At 51.0% G+C, this 22,258-nt stretch overlaps 1 protein-coding gene across 1 annotated transcript; it reads left to right on the plus strand.

Moving 5' to 3' along the window:
• Positions 1–2,176: 2,176 nt before the first annotated feature.
• LOC119291123 (U-box domain-containing protein 75-like) lies at positions 2,177–4,705 on the plus strand. The gene has a single exon (XM_037569834.1). It carries the CDS (start codon positions 2,615–2,617, stop codon positions 3,992–3,994), a length of 1,380 nt encoding a protein of 459 aa, XP_037425731.1. The 5' UTR covers positions 2,177–2,614; the 3' UTR covers positions 3,995–4,705.
• Positions 4,706–22,258: the final 17,553 nt, after the last annotated feature.

A 22,258-nucleotide genomic window follows, 5' to 3' on the forward strand; every position in this document is an offset into this window, starting at 1 on the left:
ACGCTCGCCTGTCGCCGGATCCAGTGACGCACGCAAGACCGAACCTCGATCAAACAGTAGCATTGCGTACAAGTAGTACCTACCCACCCGTCGAACGGGCTGCTGATCTGTGCGTGGCGCCCATGCCCTTGAACGCACGCACCGCACCGCGCCAGCTGTACTGAAGGCGACGAGTGGACGACGGTTGGTTGGGCCGGCGCCTAGCGAGCGAGCGATCGGCGCTTTGCCTCGGCCGGGGGCAACGCGCGACAGCGTACGGCCCGCTCCTGTGCTCGCACGTCGGGTCGGGCCGGTCAGGTCACACGCACCGTGTCGAGGTGTCGCGCGTGCGCCGTGCCCCCCATCCCTCCCCTCCGCGCGCGGGCGTGCGGCCGTGCCGGAGGGGCACCCATCCATCGCTGTGCCCGCCGTCCGTCCGTCGGTCCACCCGTCGTACGTGCCGATCGAGAGATGTTTCCGCCTCCGTGCCCGTGGGCCTCGGTGCAGGGAGAACGAAAAAAAAAACGACGACTCTCTCTCTCTCCTTCCCTCCTGGCTGCGTTGCGTGCCTCCTCGCCCACGTACGCCGTGCTGTGTACTCTACCGGGCTCGTACGGTGCAACAGCGCCGGCCGGCTCCCTGTGCAGCAATAGTGACGGATCGCCGGACGGACGCGTCTCCGTCCATCGCTAGGTGGCGTCATGTTTACGTCGCGTTTACTGTCCGCCCTTTGACTTGAACCATGACCTGCACGGCTGCACGTACGTACGTACGTACTGCGTGTGTATGGTTGGCAAGGTACTGTGAGCGTACTCGAGCGTGAGAGGTCGTCCGCGTCGGCGTTTAATTTGCGCACAGTCGGAGCCCTTGTAGCGTGCGGCGCGCCGGTGCGGCAGGCCGGTCAAGGAGCGCATTTTTTAAAGCCTTGAGCTTTGGACATGTCTAGTTTCGGCTTTCTTTCCTGTACTACCAGTGATTACAGTTGCTCACTTTCGCCTTTATATATGTTTTCTTTGGTCCCTTTGATTTCCTGTGCTCAGCCCTCCGGGCTCCGGCCCCGGCCCCGGCCCCGTGGTCGTTGGTCCTGGTCACGGTCGCACCGGATGGATCCACTTAATTAAGACGTACGCAAAAAGAGGGCTCCAACCTGGCGTCAATGCACGTGCGATGTTTCCCATCTTTTTTTCTCTTTGGATTGCAGTGGAGATTTGAATAATTCCACTAGTAGCACACACACCGACTTTGTTCAAGTTAAAGCAAAGGTTTGTGACAAATCTTCCACTTGAAACGTCGTGTGCCATTTCTTCCATTCCCTTGCCCGCAAGTTATATCTATGCAAAGAAACTCGAGTAGTACTAGTCCTAATCCGGCTTGGTCAGAGCATTGAGTGTGCAAGCAAAGCGGTCAAAGAGAGGTGAGCAGCACGTCCGATGTAAGCGTAAACGCAACGTGATCGCGCGCGGGTCACGAGGAGGCAACGAGCCTGCTGCGTCCTTGTTGTCCTTGAGCCGATTCAAAAAATGGGAAAAGGAGAAAACAAAGCCCCGCCCTCTTTGCCGATCTTGATCCCACCGCACGTGCGGTCCGCGTGCCCTAGATTTAGATTTAGAGTACGTACACAGTACGCACGCACGCACGCCCGTCTCGAATCCGTCGTGGTCACCGGTCAGCAGCCTCAACTTCCGCGGCTGACCGCTCCCGTTCCCCAGAAGGAAAAATAAAACTGTTTTCGTAGTTGAAAATAAACCAAATGTTGAAAAGGGGAAACACAACAGCATGGGCATTTCATTCCTAGGAGCAATGGTAAAAATCACATCAAACCTAGAAGAAGATCACTCCTCAAAGGAAACCATATGCCACCATTTCCTGCAAGATTCTTCCCCATGCCTTCCTGCTTGGTGCTTTTGGCATGGGCCAGTTGCCATACCAGTACGCTTCTCAGCGGCAGCGCCGAAGAAAAAGGAAAAATGGAGCGAGAGAAAAGAAATTAGCAGTACCAGCGCTAGAATAAATGAAAATTGGGAAGAATACAAGAGGGTGCGCAGGGGGATGGCCCACCACGCAGGCAGGGTGTCAGTGAGTGTGCTAATGTGTCTGGTCCCAAGTCCCCACCTTCCCTCGTCCAATCCCCTCTCACTCGCACCAACCCAAGTAAAATTGCAAATCCGGATTATAATTTCACCAGGATATTCCTGCTCGCTCCCTCACTCCCACTCTCTCTCACACCCTCCCTTCTTCTCCACCTACTCTAGCTCAGCTGGATCTCAGTCGCATTCTCACTCCCCTTCCCCCCTCCCCTCCCCTTCTCCCTCGCTTATCAGATCTCCTCATATGCCCTGCAATCCGCCTCCAATCCAAAACCCAGAAGCTTTCCTCTCAAGCTCCTCGCTTCCTCGCCTCCCCTTTTGACCGGTAGGCAGCTGCGGGAGCCCGAAAATCCAAGAAAAGCAGCGGGTCAAGAAAGAGGGAAAGCAAGCAAGGAGGGTGATGATGATGGCGATAAGTCGCCCCATGATTCACCGCATCATCCCGTCGCCTGCGCGCCTGTGCTAAAAGGGCCTCGCCGTCCGTGTACACTCCAGTGAGCGGTGGAAGGGCGTGCGGTTGCTTCGCGCAGACGGTCGCCGCCGCAGCAATGCCGCAGTACCAGGAGCTGCCCTGCGGCGGGCAGGTGCTCGACATCGACGCCGCGCTCAAGGACGGCATCCTCGGGTGCGGCCCGGAGCCCGGGGACGGCGCGCTGGGGGACGGGGGGAAGCAGCCGGTGGAGCTGAGGAAGATGATGGACGAGCTGGATGCGGCCGGCGACGGCGGCGGGGACGAGGCTGTGCCGGCCGTCTTCATCTGCCCGATCTCCCTGGAGCCCATGGTGGATCCGGTCACGCTCTGCACCGGCCAGACGTACGAGCGCGCCAACATCTCCCGGTGGCTGGCGCTCGGTCACCGGACCTGCCCGACCACGATGCAGGAGCTCTGGGACGACGCGCTCACCCCCAACGCCACGCTCAGGCAGCTCATCGCCGCCTGGTTCTCCAGGCGGTACACTCGCTTCAAGAAGCGCTCGGCCGACTACCACGGCCGCGCCGCGGACCTTGTCCACGGTCTCCGCGGCACGGCCGTCCCGAGGAGGCAGCCCCTCAAGGGCCAGGCCCGCGTCGCCGCGCTCCGGGAGTTGCGCTCCCTCGCCTCCAACCACCAGTCCGTGACCAAGGCCATAGCCGAGGCCGGCGGCGTGCCGTTGCTGACCTCGCTTCTTGGCCCCTTCACGTCTCATTCCGTGGGGTCCGAGGCGGTGGCCATTCTTGTGAGCGGCGTGCCGCTCGACGCCGACGCGAAGGCGGCGCTGATGCAGCCGGCAAAGGTGTCCCTCGTGGTGGACATGCTCAATGAGGGCGCGGTCGACACCAAGATCAACTGCGTCCGCCTCATCCGCATCCTCATGGAGGAGAAAGGCTTCCGGCCGGAGACGGTGGCGAGCCTGAGCCTCTTGGCCGGCTCCATGCGCCTGGTCCGGGACAAGCGGCACCAGGACGGTGTAGCCGCTGGGCTAGAGCTGCTCAATTCCATCTGCGCCGTGCACAGGCCGGCCAGGAGCATGATTGTCAGCATTGGTGCGGTGCAGCAGCTTGTGGAGCTGCTGCCGGAGCTGGCGACGGAGTGCGTGGAGCCAGCCTTGGACATCCTTGACGCGCTCGCCTCAGTCCCTGAAGGCATGACGGCTCTCAAGGATTGCCCGAGGACGATACCCAACGCCGTCCGACTGCTGATGAGGGTGTCCGAGGCCTGCACGCAGCGCGCCCTGTCGATGCTGTGGGTGGTGTGCAGGATGGTGCCCGACGAGTCCGCACCCGCCGCCCTGGAGGTCGGACTGGCCGCCAAGCTGCTGCTGGTGATCCAAAGCGGGTGCGGGCCGGAGCTGAAGCAGCAAGCCTCGGAGTTGCTCAAGCTTTGCACCATGCATTGCACATCCACCGTCTTCCTCGCAAAATGCAAGCTCACCAAGACAATTCAGTGAGAAGAGACCGGGACATAGTCCTTCTGGTTGTGATTTGAGTCGATGATGCAGTTCCCATTGGTCAGCCTCACGTAATCTGGACCGGGGAATGGACGGGAGAAGCAAATTGCTGCCGGATGAAGACCTGTGTGTAGATAAACTCAGCAATTGGCCCAACTTGCTGTGTCATTTGAAGACATGGGAGTGGATGAATGGATGGCCCTGCCCATCGACAGGAAGCTTGGATCGAGCAGCAATGCAGCAGCGCAAGCACCGCCGGAGTCGACCGCCGGATGTACATGCAAATTGGTGTGAATTAGGTCAGCTCAATAAGCACTCAAGGGTTGGGCTGTGGTAAGTACAGCCAGTTTTGCCATCTATCAGTAGCTGAGAATTAAGCGAAGGCCTGCAATTTTAGATTTTTGGCAATGTGGGAGGCTGTCAGGGCTGTAGTTGTTCCTTTTCTTTCTTCTCCTGGGTTTGGGTGTAATTGGTGATATAAATTGGGTAGAATTGTACACAGTACTGCCGCTTCACAGTTCAAAGCTCGAGTGCACATTGCCATATAGCTAGGGAAAAGTTTTGAATTCTTCCTGCATCTTGGATTATTTGATTCTCCGGTCAAATTTGGCAAGTGTACACTTTGCGTATAGCTTGTACCACTACTGGATAGCTTCAGGAAGCGTCACTGGTGTTGAAATTGGAACAGTTGAAAGATCTGGTTCTGTGTCTTGTTGTGCCGGAATTTCTGCTCACCCTATCTCATCCGCCTCATGTATCATGTTCCACTCGCAGTTGCATTTTCTGACCTATTCAGTGTATTGGGCAACCAATTGTTCCATATACTACTACATTAACAGTGCCTAATTGACGTAGATTATGGTATATTTATAGATTCCTGCATTCTCTCTGTCCGTATCCTGGCAACGCAAGTAGTACAGTATTGCAATTCACATCAGAGGGTCCGGTCCTGCCCTCCGACTCCAGTCAGCAAGGACAAATAAAGCCACCTGCGTCGCTCACTAGGCCATAGCTATAGCTTAGGGATAGGGTCATGTGTCTGATTGATCGGAGAGGAGAGGAGTTGGGGTTTGCATCTGCATGATTGATCACAGAGGGGGTTTTACATCGTGCAGGCTTTCGCTTTATGTGTCCCAAACCATACAGTAGAAACCACAGGGCGCCGAGGCGTTGCTGTCTCACTGCGGCTGGCTGGATGAGATCGCTGGCGCTGGCAGGCGGCGTAGCGTAGCGTAGCTGGGCGGTAGAGTGTGTAGTGTTGGCCCAGTTTGGAGGTGCTGATGGCCATTTGACCAGGGAAGGAAGGAAGGAAGCAGCCGTCGCCGTCGCAGTGCGCCCCCTGCTTTGCTTTCCGAGATCCACGACGTGACGTCTCCATGTCACGCACTACGCTAACCGCACACCCACACACGCGCGGCCTTGTCGCTTTTGCGCGCAGGTGGGAAAAGAAAAGGAGGCCAAAGGCTCGCCGCGGCATGCCAGCCCATATGGCGCGCCCCCGCGCGCGCGTGGCGTAGCCAGGCAAGCGAGCAGGCCATGTGGGGAAGGCGAGATGACACAACCGCGCGCGCACACACACACACACTCGGACAGAGGCTGGCTGGACCACGAGCGCGCGCGCGTGCGTCCATGCATGCATGCATGTGTCCGTCTGCGTCGGCTCGGCGGGCCTCATTGATGGACGTGTTCGTGGAGTCGCTGCGCGCAGCGACGAACTGCCTTTATTTAACAAAAGGAGCGCAGTTCGCCTCGGATCGACACGGGCCGAGGGGTTTTGGGTGCAGCCCTGGCCATGGGCTAGATCGTGCATGCATTAGCCTAGACCGCCTTTATGCTCGCGAGCACACTGCACTGGCAAAGGCTGGAAGGTTTGACGCCTTGACGGGGGTTCTTTATATCGCACTTGGTGTATGCACTGCGCGCGCCACTATGCTGAGAATGTGCGGCTGTTGAGTGGTCTCTCTTCTTTCTTTCCCTTGCGATGAATGGAACGCTCCATTATGTTGTTGCGGCCCCCGTTCCATTTTGGACCCCCCGTTGGGGGCTCTGCTGCGCCCTGTGGTTGCATCACTCAAAGCCGGAGCCTCCATGTGCAATCAATACCCGAGTGTTCAGAAGAGATTTTTTTTTTGCGGCGAGAAGCCCAGGAAAAAAAGGGGGGTGTTGGTTTCAGATTTTGCTCATGTGGTGCCCCCAGTGAACTTGTTGAACTCGCGAGCAGAACTGAGGTATCTGAAGGTACGAGTTGCGGTGCGAATTCCCGGCACATCTCCAACGACAACCCGCAAATTTCCTTCAGCATTTGTCCATGAACAGTGTGGGAGAGGGAGGGGAGGTCGCGGACACGGATGTGCGAGACCACCATCCAACAATAGCGGTTTACATTTCAACCTGCATTTAAACAAACCAGACGAAATAACCGGCCAATATTCATCACAGTTTGGATAGAAAATAGCACAAATCATCCATACATAGCATGTAAATTTAGTCTAGTACAAGAATGTCTAAAATTCGACTAGATTCCGGATGTCCAACAAGTTTTTCATCAACGGATCATGTCGTTCCTTGCATACTCTCCCTTTAGCTTCATCCAACAGCGTGTGCACGTAAATGACCGTCCCTCTGTCCTGTGGTACACCACATCAGCGCGTGCATGCTACATATAATGTGTAGACCAACATTCAGTGAATGAATCAAGCAACAAGTTGAGCAAGAGGAAGCAAAACTTATGATCTCGTACTCCGCCGTGTGTAATGGTCACCTTGCCTCGAGCTGACAAACCGCGTCGCAAAACTTGGTGACGCTGATCTGTATAGTGTGCCAGCGATACGACAACGACCTCACGTTGCGTTGTTGAATGATGTATATGTCCTAGGGCGCATTGTGCTTTCGTGGGTGAAACGTTTCGTACACTTTCTGCCAAAAGGCCTCCCCTTTGCTCCTGCCTACAAAATTTGCGGATACATCCAACCACGCATCGCACAACAACTCTTCCTCCATGGTCGAGTAGCTCACCATCCTTCATACTTAAAAACGACATAACATTTGAAAATAAACTCAATGGTGTTGGACCGAACACCTGTCGGGTGTGGTGTCCGCCATGGAGGTCGTCCACAGGGGGTGGAGTGTACTTTGGTACAAACGGCTTCAGGGTGAACAACTCCGTCGTAAAGGCGAGCAGGCGCGTCAGTGCTATTTGCGCACGTCCGACAATGCCTTTGTGGCGGCCGGACATACAATAACGGTGGCGGAGGTGGAGGGTGCAGATGCAATGCAATGGGAAGAAGGGGCGGAGTGGAAGGAAATGTGACCGATAGGGGAGACTGGGTGGGCCTAGGGTGTCGGAGTCCTATGTGTCTACTATCCGGACCCTCGCAACCCCCTACTTTTTCTCCAATTTGCGGGAGAAAACGTGCCCGGACCGCCCCGTGGACAGATACAGGACCGTGTTAGATGACTTTCGCTGTCAAAACATAGTAGAAAACCAAAAAATTGCCCTATGAACACCTAGGAAGAATATGAAGATACATATAAGGTTTGGCTCAACGATCGTTACCGACTCCAGAGTGTAGCGAAAGTAGGCGAGTCGATGTAGATCGTACTTGAAGTCCCTCGTACGATAGATGAACGATCTCGCGACCACCCATTAACGATCCCTCGACCGAAAGACCGAAAGCATGACCTCTCTATTTGGTTGCAAGCGTACGACGGCTACTTGTGAGCTGCGTTGGGATAATTAATGACCCACAAGTGTATGGAGTCAATTATAGCCCTTTTCAACAACTAAGAGTGTCGAACCCAACGAGGAGCAAAAGGAAATGACAAGTGGTTTTCAGCAAGGTACTGTCTGCAAGTGCAAAAATTGTGAGTAGCGGAGTAGTTTGATACCAGGATAATTTGTAACGAGCAAGTAACAACATTAGTAACTAGTAACAAAAGTGCAGCAAGGTAGCCGAATCCTTTTGAGGCAAAGGACAGGACGAAACGGTTTCTTATGATAAGCAAAGTGTTCTTGAGGGTACACGGGAATTTCATCTAGTCACTTTCATCATGTTGGCTTAATTCGTGTTCGGTACTTTGATAATTTGATATGTGGGTGGATCGGTGCTTAGGTGTTGTTCTTACTTGAACAAACCTCCTACTTATGATTAACCCTCTCGCAAGCATCCGCAACTACGATAAAAGTATTAAGAATATTTTCTAACCATAGCATTAAACTTTTGGATCCAATCGGTCCCACATGTATTCACACATGTATCAAGTTTCTGGTTAACACAATTCTAGCATGATAATAAACATTTATCATGAAATAAGGAAATATAAAATTGTAAGTGCATCTAGTGCCCCTTAGTGATTTTGGTGTATTGAAGACTTATAGGTCAAGGGACTAATATGTCTGTGAGTGTACACAGGCTCTATAAGTTGATGAGGAGTTTGATATTTACAGTGAAAGTCGACCCCTAAAAATGAATGTCTTCGGCTGAAGACTTTGGTTCTCCTGAAGACTTTGAAAGTGATGAATTTGGTGTGATCTTGAAGACTTGGATATTCATGCGAGGATTATGAAGCATGAAGACTTTTCTTTTCGTAGTTTCATTTTCTCTTCCTTGAGTCATAGGAAACACCGTACTGTTAAAGGGGGTCGAGGTAATACTAAGGAAACTGATTTCCATGTGATGCTCATCTCAAATCCTACACCTACCCAATCCTTTCGAGTGAAAGCCATTGGAAATCTCATACAAGTTCAGTCAATTTCTTCAGTGACAGAGATAAAGATCTTCTGGTCTCTGAGGAATTTGTTCTGACTGAGCAGTTAGGAATCCGCCAGTGCAGATTGCGTACACAGTGAGGAACATGATAGCCCTTAGGAATTCGAACCTCAAATCCAACCATTGCTGTGCCACGCGCCAGCTGTCCAAAATATCCTGCCACCTAACGGTCATATCATTGAAGGGCATTTATGTCTTATGATGTCGGGCTGCTCCCTAGGCTATAAATAGCCGCCCCCTACAACCACTAGCTGGTTGGCTGCTCCGAGAGAAACTGACACTTGTCAATTGAGAGCATCCCATCCTCCGAGGACTTTGAGCAAAAATCATGAAGTGAGGAAAACCCAAATCCCAAACCCAAACCTACAAACCCAAAGTGATTGGGCATCACTGAAGAGATTGTTCCTGTGTGGAACCGACGCTTGTTACCTTGGAGGACTGTGTATCCTCCAGACGGTTAGGCGTCATGGTCTGAGCATCCAAGAGGAATTGTTGATTGCCGAGTGACCGAGTCTGTGAAGGTTTGGAAGTCACCTGTGAAGACTTACCACGAGTGTTGGGCGAGGTCTGTGTGATCTTAGCTCAAGGAGAATACGATGAGGACTGTGTTTCCGGGACTGTGTGTCCTCGAGTTTAAATACTCAACCGCTCCAACCAGACGTACAACTGTCACAGCAGTTGGAACTGGTCTACCAAATCATTGTCTTCATAAAGCCGACTAGTTCTATTTCCTCAACTCTTTCATTTCCTCATTCGTGTGTTGATGAACCTGATCATTACTGTTTGAAGACTTTGACTGAAGACTTTCTCTATTTCCTCAATCCTATTTCTCCAGTCACATTGTCTTCATCCTGCCTATCCTGTGTTTACGCTTTCTGTACTTTGTGTTCATCTTTCATTTCATCATGATGACTATGATGTTGCTCTATTATGCTTATACCTGAGTACTTATTCCGCTGCTTGTTGTTCGTGACTTAGGAATTTCCTCACCCTGAAATTCCTCAGTGACGAATTTGTAAAAATCGCCTATTCACCCCCCTCTAGTCAACGTAACGCACTTTCAATTGGTATCAGAGCAAGGTACTCCCTTGTTCTGTGTGATTTTGGTTTAACCGTCTGGAGTTTTAGTTATGTCGACTGCAGGTATGATCAAGGTCTCATCTGGGTGTCCTACCTTTGATGGGACGGACTACCCCTATTGGAACAACAAGATGTGCATGCATCTTGAGGCAATTGATAACGATCTCTGGTATGTTGTGAAAAATGGCGTTCCCTCAGTCACTCCGCCTATGAATGCTGCTGATGTGAAGAGATTCAAGCAACTCGATTCTCAAGCGAAGAATATCATATGTGGCCACCTGTCCAAAGGATAGTACGGCAGAGTGAGTGCCCTGGAAACTGCCAAGCTGATTTGGGACAGGTTGTCCAAGGTCAACGAAGGAGTCTCAACTCAACATGACTCCCGAGTTGATGCTCTTCGCAATCTCTTCAACCGCTTCAAAAGACTCGACAATGAAAATGTTCAGCAAACCTTGGATCGCCTCACTTATATCTCAAATGAGCTTCAAGCACTTGGTCCCGCTGACATCATCGACCATTAGGAGGTGAAGAAATTGCTGAGATCACTTGATTCCTCATTCGATACCCATGCACTGATGATTCAAGAGCGAGCTGATTACAAGTCACTTGATCTCGCTGATATCCTCGAGAGGTTAAACACTCATGAGTTCCAGCTTGCTGAGAAGAGAGATCTCTATGGACCGAGCTACGGAAGATCACGTGCACTGAAGGCCAAGGCAGTCTCTGAGTCCGAAGCTGAAGATTCTGGTAGCAGCCTTGGTGATCCTGAAGAACTGAGCTAGGAGCTAGCAATGCTTGTGAGGAAATTCCAGAAGTTCTCTCGCCGCGGTTGAGGGAGTCCTAGATTAAGGGATCCTCGGACAGCCAGGCTATATGCATACGCCGGACTGTTGGGCTATGAAGATACAAGATAGAAGACTTCGTCTCATGTCCGGATGGGACTCTCCTTTGCATGGAAGGCAAGCTTGGAGATTCGGATATGAAGATTCCTTTCTCTGTAACCAACTCTGTGTAACCCTAGCCCCCTCCGGTGTCTATATAAACCGGAGGGTTTAGTCCGTGGGACAAGAACAATGATAATGATAGGCTAGCTTCTAGGGTTTAGCCTCTACGATCTCGTGGTAGATCAACTCTTGTAATACTCATATCATCAAGGTCAATCAAGCAGGAAGTAGGGTATTACCTCCATCGAGAGGGACCGAACCTGGGTAAACATTGTGTCCCCCGCCTCCTGTTACCATTAGCCTTAGACGCACAGTTTGGGACCCCCTACCCGAGATCCGCCGGTTTTGACACCGACATTGGTGATTTCATTGAGAGCTCCACTGTGACGTCGAAGATAGGGTTGATGGCTCGCCTTGTTATCAAGGATAACATCACCTCCGGGGGAGCTCTGGCCTCAGGCTAAACCCTCCGGCTGGGCGGCTTCGTCTTGATCGCCCATTCGGCCTCGGGCCGACAATGACTTCTCGGGTCATCGAAATCGTCTCCATGTTAGCTCGGAATACGCCGAGCAAATGGATCCAACGGAGTTATCTTCTCTAAACAGGCTCCTGGATCGCATCACCGCTTTGGGAATAGCTTCGGACTACGATTGGATTGGGCTTAAACCCGATCAGAGAGAGATTGAATCTCCGCCGATCACCCATCAGATAGCGGTGGTGGAGGAGCAATGCAACAACTCTTCCCCTATATTGAGGATGAAATATGTCCGGATTTCCGAGCGCACCGAGCCGCACACCTGCCCTTGGGTAGACATGCCCCGAACTCCAAACTTAGAATCGGGCTGTGGGCCAGAAAAATTGGTTGACATCCTGGAACCCGAACTATTAAGCTCGGAAACTCCTCAAGCTCTGGGTCACAGATCGGATCAGGGTTCAGACTTAAATCCACCCACCCACCCAGACTCAAGCGATCTTTCCCGCATCAGACAACAGTCCCAAGAGACGGTACATCACTTTTGGGCCAGATTCCTCCTTGTCAAGGACAAGGTCAAAGACTATTGCGATGAAGACACAATCTCATTATTCTGCCAAAAATTGCACGGACAAGGGACTCCTTAACGCCATAAATCGCCATCACGTATCATGCTTCGATGACTTGGCGATCATAGTACAGAAGTATTGCACGATGAAAGCACCTGGAAAACTCAGGCAGCCTTTTGGGATCCACCGGCTCTCGCTAAACCCCTCGTCCGAACAAAAAGGGGGTACCCTCGTAGGTCGCCCGATCCAATCAGTAAGAAACTGAAGCCCACTACAGGGCGCGTAACCATTTTGGAGGGGTGGCTCGATAGGCCATGCAAAATACACACCACATCGGATACCGTACCAACACACAACCTTAGAGCATGTTGGATACTTCGGCAGGTGGCCAAGAGCGGCGAGGATCTCCTCATAAAAAAAACCACAAAGCAACATCCCACAGAACACAACACTACAATATTGACAATCTTCGAGACTTTCGCCTCAGGTAAAAGGCGCAAGAGAGCACTCCGCGGACTTGCCGAAGTCTGCCAAGTTGCAGCAATAAACCCCTAGAACGACACGACCATAACTTTCAGTGCCATTGACGAACCACAATTCAGAACAGTCCGGGCACCGGCCACTTTGGTCCTCAATCCAATCGTGGACGGCTTCTGGCTTGCCAAAGTGCTCATGGACGGCGGTAGCGGACTAAACCTCATTTACGAGGAAACTCTCAATAAGATGGAAATAGACAGGAGCCGCATTGAGCAAAGCAGCACAACCTTCTGAGGAATTATTCCCAGCCGGGAGGCACGATGTGCGGGAAAAATCACACTTGATTTGGTATTCGGCACGCCGGAGAATTACCGGTCCGAAGAGATAACCTTTCAGGTGTCCCCTTTCACTAGTGGATATCATGCCTTATTAGGGCGGGATGCATTTGCAAGCTTTCAAGCTATACCCCATTACAGATACATGAAGCTCAAGATGCCCGGGCCCAATGGAATTATCACTCTTGCCAGTGATCCGGACATAGCACTCCGCGCCGAAAATAAAACAACCGCCTTGGCCCTCCAAGCATTGTTCGAAGCCCTCACGGCCGAAGAATGAACTGCATTATGCTCCCCAATGGATAAGGACGACGTGATACTCAATAAGCGATCCAAGTCCACCTCCTTTAAACAAGTGGACGAAATAGTCAAATTCCAAGTCCACCCAATGGAATCCACAAAGACAGCATCCATCGGGGCACAGCTGGACCCCACAATCGATGCTGCACTACGGGCGTTCCTACGCGAGAACTGGGATATCTTTGCCTGGCACCCTTCCGATATGATGGGGATCCCACGCAGGCTGGCCGAGCACAGTCTCAACATACTGAAGGGATATAAGCCGGTCAAGCAAACACTACGTCACTTTTCAGAACCCAAACGACAAGCTATGGGAGAGGAACTAGCCAAATTACTTGAAGCCGAATTCATCAGAGAAATAAAACATCCGAATTGGCTAGCAAACCTCGTGCTGGTACCAAAGAAGGATAAATCCTGGCGCCTATGTGTCGATTTCAAAGACCTCAACAAGGCTTGCCATAAGGATCCCTTCCCTCTCCCACGCATCGATCAGATTATCGATGCTACTGCGGGACACGACTCATTGTGTTTCCTCGACGCATACTCCAGATACCATCAAATCAAGATGACGGAGTCCGATCAAGCCGCAATGACATTTATCACCCCATATGAGCCTTTCTGCTTCAACACTATGCCTTTCGGGTTCAAACACGTTGGCACCACCTACCAACGCATGATTAAAACATGCCTAGAGAAACAAATTGGCAAAACAATTGAAGCATATGTCGACGACGTAGTCATCAAGACCAGACATGTCGAATCTTTAATAGACGATCTAAGGCTCACGTTCGATAACCTCTGAACATATGACATTAAGCTCAATCCAGAAAAATGTGTTTTCGGCGTTCCCGCCGGAAAGCTGCTGGGCTTCATCGTTTCCAATAGAGGAATTGAAGGAAACCCAGCTAAAATCCGAGCTTTGTCACAGTTGGCTACCCCAACAGATCTCAAACAAATCCAGAAACTAACTGCATGCGTGGCATCTTTAAGCCGCTTTATCTCCAGATTGGGAGAAAAGGCATTGCCACTTTATCGCCTTCTTCGACGAATCGAACACTTCGAGTGGAGGGATGCGGCGACGGCCGGACTAGAGGAAATAAAGTCTCTTTTAGCAAGCAACCCAATCCTGGCCGCGCTGAACGTTGGCGAACCCATGTTGTTATACATAGCTGCAACACACCAAGTTGTGAGTGTGGTGCTCGTCGTCGAACAAGAGGAGGACGGACACAAATTTCTGGTTCATAAGCCAGTATACTACGTATCTACTATCCTCACACCATGCAAATCCTGGTACCCACATTATAAAAAAATAGCATACGTGGTCTTCATGGCATCCCGGAAACTACGACACTACTTTCAAGAGTGTTCAATCACGGTGGCCTCTGAAGTACCACTCAATGACATAATAAACAACCACGATGCCACGGGCCGGATTGCCAAGTGGGCCATCGAGCTCCTCCCATTCGACATCACATACAAACCATGGTGAGCTAGTAAATCCCAAGTACTGGCAGACTTCGTCGCCGAATGGACAGAGGCCGAACTCCCTAAAGAGTACGACACATACTCCAACTGGATCATGCACTTCGACGGCTCTAAAATGCTGGCAGGTCTGGGAGCATGTGTTGTCCTCACATCCCCCACTAGAGATACAGTCCAATACTTACTCCAAATATTATACACAGACTCCAACAATGCAGCCGAATATGAGGCTCTGTTGCATGGTCTTCAGATGGCTGTCTCCATGGGCATTCAGCGCCTAGAAGTGTGTCGGGATTCAAACCTTGCAATATCTCAAATAAATGAGACTTCAATGCCAAAGATCCAAAAATGGCGGCCTATTGTAATGTCGTCCTTAAGATGTCAGCTTAGTTCGAGGGGCTCGAATTCCATCATGTGGTTCAAGAAAACAATCAGGCGGATGTCCTCGCCCGCATCTGTGCTAAGCGCGACCCCGTCCCACCTAACATCTTTCTGGAAAGGCTTTTCAAGCCATCTGTGATGTGGCAAGGGGAGACCGGCAACATCAGTCCGAATCCGACCACAACCCCAGATTCCGAACGCACTGACATAGCCGGAGGCTCTGGCACAGAAATAACACCTTCGGCCCATCTCATCATGGCTGTTATCGCCACATGGACCGAACCCTTCTTGGCCTACCTTAATAGGCATGAACTCCCCGAGGATCAAAATGAGGCACGCTGCATTGTGCCGCACTCTAAAGCCTACAAAGTCCATGAGGGAGAGCTTTATATGAAAAGCACTACCGGGGTACTTCAAAGATGTATCTCCGAGGAGGAAGGGCGGCAGCTCTTGGCTGAAATTCATGCCGGCCTCGGCGGTCAGCATGTCGCAGCTCGGGCCTTTGTAAGCAAGGTCTTTCGTACAGGTTTCTACTGGCCGACGACCTGAGCAGACGCACAAGACCTTGTACAACATTGCGTCGGATGCGAGCTTTTCGCCAACCAAAGCCATATGCCACCCACCGCCCTACAAACAATCCCCATAACTTGGCCTTTCGCGGTCTGGGGGCTTGATATGGTTGGACCCCTTGAAGGAGGAAGCCAATAAATTCACCAAATGGATAGAAGCCAAACCAGTTAAAATGGCCGAATCCGGACCCGTGATAGACTTCATATCGGGTGTTGTGCACCGTTATGGTGTCCCCCCACAGCATCATCACCGACAATGGCTCCAATTTCACAGCCGATGAGGTGAAAACTTGGTGCGGTAACATGGGCATTAAGCTCGATTACGCCTCCGTCTATCACCCTCAAACAAATGGTCAAGTTGAACGAGCCAATGGTCTTATTATGAGAGGCATCAAACCTAGACTAGTGCGATCCTTAAAAGAATCAGACACGCACTGGGTTGAATAGCTTGACTCTGTACTCTGGGGGCTGCGGACCACGCCAAATCGCACTACCGGATACACACCCTTCTTTATGGTGTACGGCGCAGAGGTTGTGCTGCCCTGCGATATTATTCATGACTCACCTCGAGTGCGCATGTACGAAGAGAGAGAGGCCGAGCTCGATCGGTAGGACAAATTAGATGCCCTGGAAGAGGAGAGCGACGTCACAAAAGCCCGTTCTGCATTCTATCAACAACAGGATCGCAGGTACCAAAGCAGAGAAGTACAGGCCAAGACTTATAACATTGGCGAATTCGTTCTACGTCTACCGAAGAAGAAAAAGGACAAAATTAAGTCCAAGTGGGAGGGTCCCTTGATTATTGACAAAGTTCCCACCAGAGGAGCGTACCGACTGCGTGATGCATCCGATAATCACCTCGAGCCGAACCCATGGAACACCGCCAGACTCCGAAGATTCTACACCTAGCACCGAACTCCCTGTTCGTCTCCTTCCCTCCGTTCCTTTTTATTTACTTTTCACTTCCCGCCTTTTCTTTTGAAAAGCTCTAAAGTTTTAGTGTGGATAGACTACACACTTGTGATGCACTAATCTTCAAGTATGTGCGCTCATTATACCCGGGGGCTTCTTATACAAAAGCTTAATATAATTATCATCCGAGCATCAAGCCCACTGCATATGCGTCCTTTTTCCATATGTCCCTTTTCTTCGCCATTATATGCATCGATATGACTTAAGTTTTGGCCAAGCTGGGTTGCCTGCCTCCTGTGCTTATGCCCTACGTTCCCGTTAGTTCAGCTAGGGCATAAAGGGAGCACCTCTGCGATTGTTACTATCGGGTACTCCGGACGAGTACCTCAGACTAGGTGAAGCCGAAAGCTTGCGTTCTTAAGGGAATATTCGGTCGGTGGACTAAAGATGATTTTTACCTATCACAATATAAACCCCCAGATGTTAAATATAATGCGCTTTTTGATCGCAGTTCGGACATGCACGTTAATGCATGCGTACCCAGGGAAAGGAACCCTTAACGGAACTATTCTCTCTGGAAGATGTTTCTTACTATCCATGTAATATAACATAGCTAGTTGGGTTCTTGTCTGTTCAAGCAATTATGACCCCTACGCGTGGTTTCCACGCATACACCGGTTTATATTACCGAGCGGGTATTCGGAAACACTCTGGACTGTCGGGTCCAGAGGCTGAAGCGAAAAGGTCTGCCATGACAAATGTTTTACAATCCGGCTAGGGACAAATATGTCAATTGAAGTACATAGTCATTTAGACTCAAATGCTTCTTCTTCTATACCATCCAACAGGTTGTCTAGCTTACAACCCTGTTGGGAATATTTCGCGGCTAATCCTACCTGGTCATATACCAGACTAACGGGAATTTCTTTCCCATCTGACCCTACAGGTCCGACCCGGGCCATATGAATCGGATCGAGCTTGGTATTCCGTGTTTTCACCATGGCCCAAGCCTCCCTCGCACCTTCTCGACACGCAGATATCTTCCATAGTCGGAAACGCCACCACGCTCCCTTGAAAAGCTGTACAAGCTCCCCCATACTTCATGGTAGGGAGGCGGATGGCCACAAGGCCTTGGCGACACTCCGCATGACCTGCCGAACTTGCTCGTGCAACTGCGAGAGCTCTTGTAGCAGATCGCCTGAGGATCCTGGCATCTCCTCTTCGGGACGGCCAGTCAGCATACCTACAGACATAACTCTGTTAGTTCCTATCTTTGCCGAACTATATAAATGTTCGTTTGAGCACATACTAAAAATGTCATGTTTAAGCCACTTATTTTCCTTCACGGAGTCAGCCAGTTGGGCCCAAACATCTTTCAATTGTTCACCCAGCTGGGTATTGGCATCTTGGAGTTTGTTTTTCTCCTGTATGACCCATGTAAGTACACGCTCGCCAGTGGCTGCTTGCCTTTGCGCTCCTTGTTCACCCTCTTGTGGGATTCTTGGATTCTGTTCCAGATCATTTGAGGATTTTGGTCATCAGATATTGTTAGCATTGCTGGTTAATACATACAATATTGTTTTTTCTCAATTCGGGAATACATACCAGTTGATGCCTTCTCAGATCTTGACAGCTCGGCCATAGCAGCCATTAGCTGGGTTCGACACTCTTCCAGCTCTTGAGACAATATGTTGTTATTCTCCGAGAGAACCTATTAACACAATGATCCTTAAATCAATTATACCAATTGCTTCAAGTCTCAGGGGCTACTGATATACATAATTATCAGATTTTTATACTTACCTGTATATCTTTTAAATACTGGTCCGTGGCTCTAGCAAGCCCATCCTGAGCGGCTCGGATGTATGCATCACCCGAGTTGAAGGCATTAAAAGCCTCTTCTGAGAAACCAGGGTCGCGGAGTGCGGCCCACTGGCGCTGACGATTCATGGCACTCTCCACTTCAAAATTTGTAACGGACATTCTATCCGAATCATCTGTATGAGGACAGTCCGGTGTCACTTCCGTGTTAGCCTCCATCCTTGAGACTGGGTCTGGAATCCGGCTAGTAGAGGCACGGTTGGCAGGATCCCCGGACATAGTCCGGCGGATGTTCTTTCTGCTAAAACACAATGGATAGTGTCATACTTTAAGATGACAACCATGGAGCGTGTTTAAAACCATACCTCCTTAATGACAGCTCCGCCATGTTTCTGTTCGCCTTTCTTTTCAAAGGCCTACCCAGCACGGGCGACCCTTGTTGGCGAGTCGCCTCGGGTTTAGCTTGGCGCGCCGATCGTCTTCCCTTTAGAGCGTAAGAATTGTGCGGCGGGTAAGACGGAAGGAGTAAATCCTTTTCGGAAGATAAGTCTCTTGTTTACTTACATGCGATGCAGGGAGGAGGCCGGGATAGTTAGCAATGATGGCCACTTCTATGTCGTCACAACTCGCCTGGTGAAACACCCCTTCCACGAGCTCCATGAATATATCCGGACCCTCTTCGAATCCGGGGTCAAGGGCCCGGTTATGGTCCTCTGGCTGTGGTGCCGGGCTATGGAACTCCCTGGTTATTTTCCGCCATTCCTATTACAAATGGACGGAGTAAATATTTATGAAAAAATGGACTCAAGGAATGAATAGAGTAGAGTAATGGATGGCAGCTCACCCAGCTAGGAGGGTTGTACTTGGAAAATCCATCCAGTGGCTTAAAGCGGATGAATTCCTCTCTTTCCCCCTTGTATAAACCGGACAATATTTCCACTAGAGCAGTGGTGGAGTCTGGACCCTTCCGACTGCAGTGGGTGCCGTCGTATTCTCCATTGAACTGCCACATGGGACGCCCTCGATATTGGAGTGACTATTGATAATCCGGACTGAGCGAGCATTCTTATCTTGCTCATCAATCGAAGGACCTCCCTGCTATCTTCCTCTCTGAGGCTCCGGGGACGTCAGTTGAGGTGTTTTTTCAGTGGACCATTTGTAAACTCAGGAAGACCCATTCAGATTGGGTCGGGAAGGGAGACGTCCTCAATATAAAACCACTCAGAAGGCCATTCTTCGGATGCCTTCTTCGGTGTGCCGGATAAGTATCCGGTCCCAGTGATGCGCCATATCTCAGCTCCGCCCACTTGGAATATTGATCGCCCTTGATTACGGGGGACGAGGCAGAAAAGCTTCTTCCATAGCTCAAAATGGGCTTCACAACCTAGAAATAGCTCACAAAGAGCGACGTAACCTGCGATGTGCAGGATGGAGGCAGGTGTGAAGTTGTGCAGCTGGAGGCCGTAGAACTCCAGAAGCCCGTGGAGGAACAGATGGATTGGAAATCTGACACCCCTCAGTAAGTAGGAAACAAGGCATACTCGCTCCCCTGGATGGATTGGGAAAGTTCTCCGCTTGCTCCCCGCCATCGAAGGAAGCCAATCCGGCTCGAACGGGGACTAGATATGCAGGAGGTAGAAATCCTTGGGTCTGAAACTTCACTAATCGGTCGTGGGGTATGGTACACTTCTCCCAATCACCCGGATTGGTGTTGCGAGAGCGGGAGGAAGAGCTGCGAGCGCCGGTGAGGGAGTCCTGGATTAGGGGGTGTCCGAACAGCCGGACTATAACCTTTGGCCGGACTCCCGGACTATGAAGATACAAGATTGAAGACTTCGTCCCGTGTCCGGATAGGACTTTCCTTGGCATGGAAGGCAAGCTTGGCGATACGATATGTAGATCTCCTCCCATTGTAACCGACTCTGTGTAACCCTAGCCCTCTCCGGTGTCTATATAAACCGGAGAGTTTTAGTCCGTAGGATGAACAACAATCATACCATAGGCTAGCTTCTAGGGTTTAGCCTCTCTGATCTCGTGGTAGATCAACTCTTGTACTACCCATATCATCAATATTAATCAAGCAGGAGTAGGATTTTACCTCCATCGAGAGGGCCCGAACCTGGGTAAAAACATCGTGTCCGTTGTCTCCTGTTACCATCCGCCTAGACGCACAGTTCGGGACCCCCTACCCGAGATCCGCCGGTTTTGACACCGACATTGGTGCTTTCATTGAGAGTTCCTCTGTGTCGTCACCATCAGGAGGGATGCCGCACCCCGTCTTTAAAGACGGCGCTGTCGCTAAAGGAGCTTTGGCTATCGGCCAAACTCTCTGGCTAGGCGGTTTTCTAATGACCGCCTGTTCGGCCGCTGCATCGACGATGACTTCTCAGGTCATCGAAAGCAATCTCCACGTCAACTCGAAACTCGCCGAGCAGTTAGATCCGATGGAGCTCTCTTCCTTAAATGAGCTCTTGGATCACATCGCCGCCCTGGGAGTCGCTACAGATTACGATCAGATTGGGCTTAAACCCGACCCGAGAGAGATTGACTCTCCCCAGGTCACCCACCACGTCGAAGTGGTGGGGGAACAATGCGACAAATCTTCACCCATCCTAAGGACCAGATGTGTCCGAATTCCTGATCCCTCCAAGCCGGATACCCGCGGAGGGGAGGACTTCACTCAAGCCCTGAACCTAAAGTTAGGAAGAGGGCCTGACTCATTGGACAACGTCCAAGAACCCAAGCTTCCGAGTTCGGAAATTTCTTGGCCCCTGAGTCTCAGATCGGGCGAGGTTCCGGATTTAAATCCACCCGCCCACCCAAATATAAGGGATCTATCCCAAATTCGGCAAGAGCCCAGAGAAATAGTACATCATTACTGGGCCAGATTCCTCCTGGTCATGAACAGGATAGAGGACTACTGCGAGGAGGATGCAATTTCATCCTTCTGCAATAACTGCACGGACATCGGAATCCTCAACGCCATAAGTTGCCATGAAATTACACGCGTCGCTGACTTGGCATCCATAGTACGAAAGTACTGTGCGACAGAAAGCGTTCGGAAAACCGAAACAAAATTCTGGGACAATCCGACCCTGAATACAATCCCGGTCCAAAATAAAAGGGCGCATTACCGCCAGGCACCTGGGCCAAACAACAAAAAACAAAAACCCTCCATAGGGTATGGAACCGTGCTGGAGGGCTGGCTCAACGGACCCTGTAAAATTCATAGTACAGAGGGCGCCACACCAACTCATAGCCTTAGAGCATGTTGGATACTCCGGCAGGTGGCCAGAAGTGGCGAGGAGCTTCTAACTCTAGAATCCGCAGAAAACCACCCCAGGAATACCAGTACGATATCAACAGTCTTCGAGACTTTCGCATCAAATAATGTGTGGAAACAAACAGTCTGCAGCCTTACCGAAGTCTACCAGGTAGCAACAATAAACCCATGGAGTAACACGGCTATTACCTTTAATGCCAGTGACGAACCTAGATTCCGGACTGCCTGAGCACCAGCCGCACTGGTCCTTAGTCCGATAGTGGACGGCTTTCGGCTTACCAAGGTACTCATGGACGGTGGTAGCGGATTGAACCTCATTTATGAGGAAACCCTCCGAAAAATGGAAATAGACTGGAGCCGCATTGAGCAAAGCACACAACCTTTAGAGGAGTAATCCCTATTCGGGAAGCGTGCTGTACAGGAAAAATCACACTGGATGTGGTGTTCGGCACGCCGGATAATTATAGATCCGAGGAGGTCACATTTCAAGTGGCCCCGTTCATCAGCGGATACCACGCTCTGTTAGGACGGGAGGCATTCACAATTTTTCAAGCTATACCCCATTACGGGTACATGAAGCTCAAAATGCCCGGACCTAACGGAATCATCACTCTTGCTAGTGATCCGGACATAGCGCTCCGCGCCGAAAACAAGACAACCGCACTGGCCCTCGAGGCATTATTCGAAGCCCTAGCGGCCGAAGAACTAACTGCGCTGTGCTCCACAGTGGACAGGGACGACGTGATACTCGACAAAAGACCCAAGTCCACCTCCTTTAAACCGGCATACGAAATAGTCAAGTTCCAAGCCCATCCAACGGACCCTACAAAAACGGCCTCCATCGGGGCACAATTACACCCTGATGTAGAC

The sequence above is a fragment of the Triticum dicoccoides genome, chromosome 4B (genome assembly GCF_002162155.2).
Source record: "Triticum dicoccoides isolate Atlit2015 ecotype Zavitan chromosome 4B, WEW_v2.0, whole genome shotgun sequence".
In the NCBI taxonomy this organism is placed as follows: Eukaryota; Viridiplantae; Streptophyta; class Magnoliopsida; order Poales; family Poaceae; genus Triticum; species Triticum dicoccoides.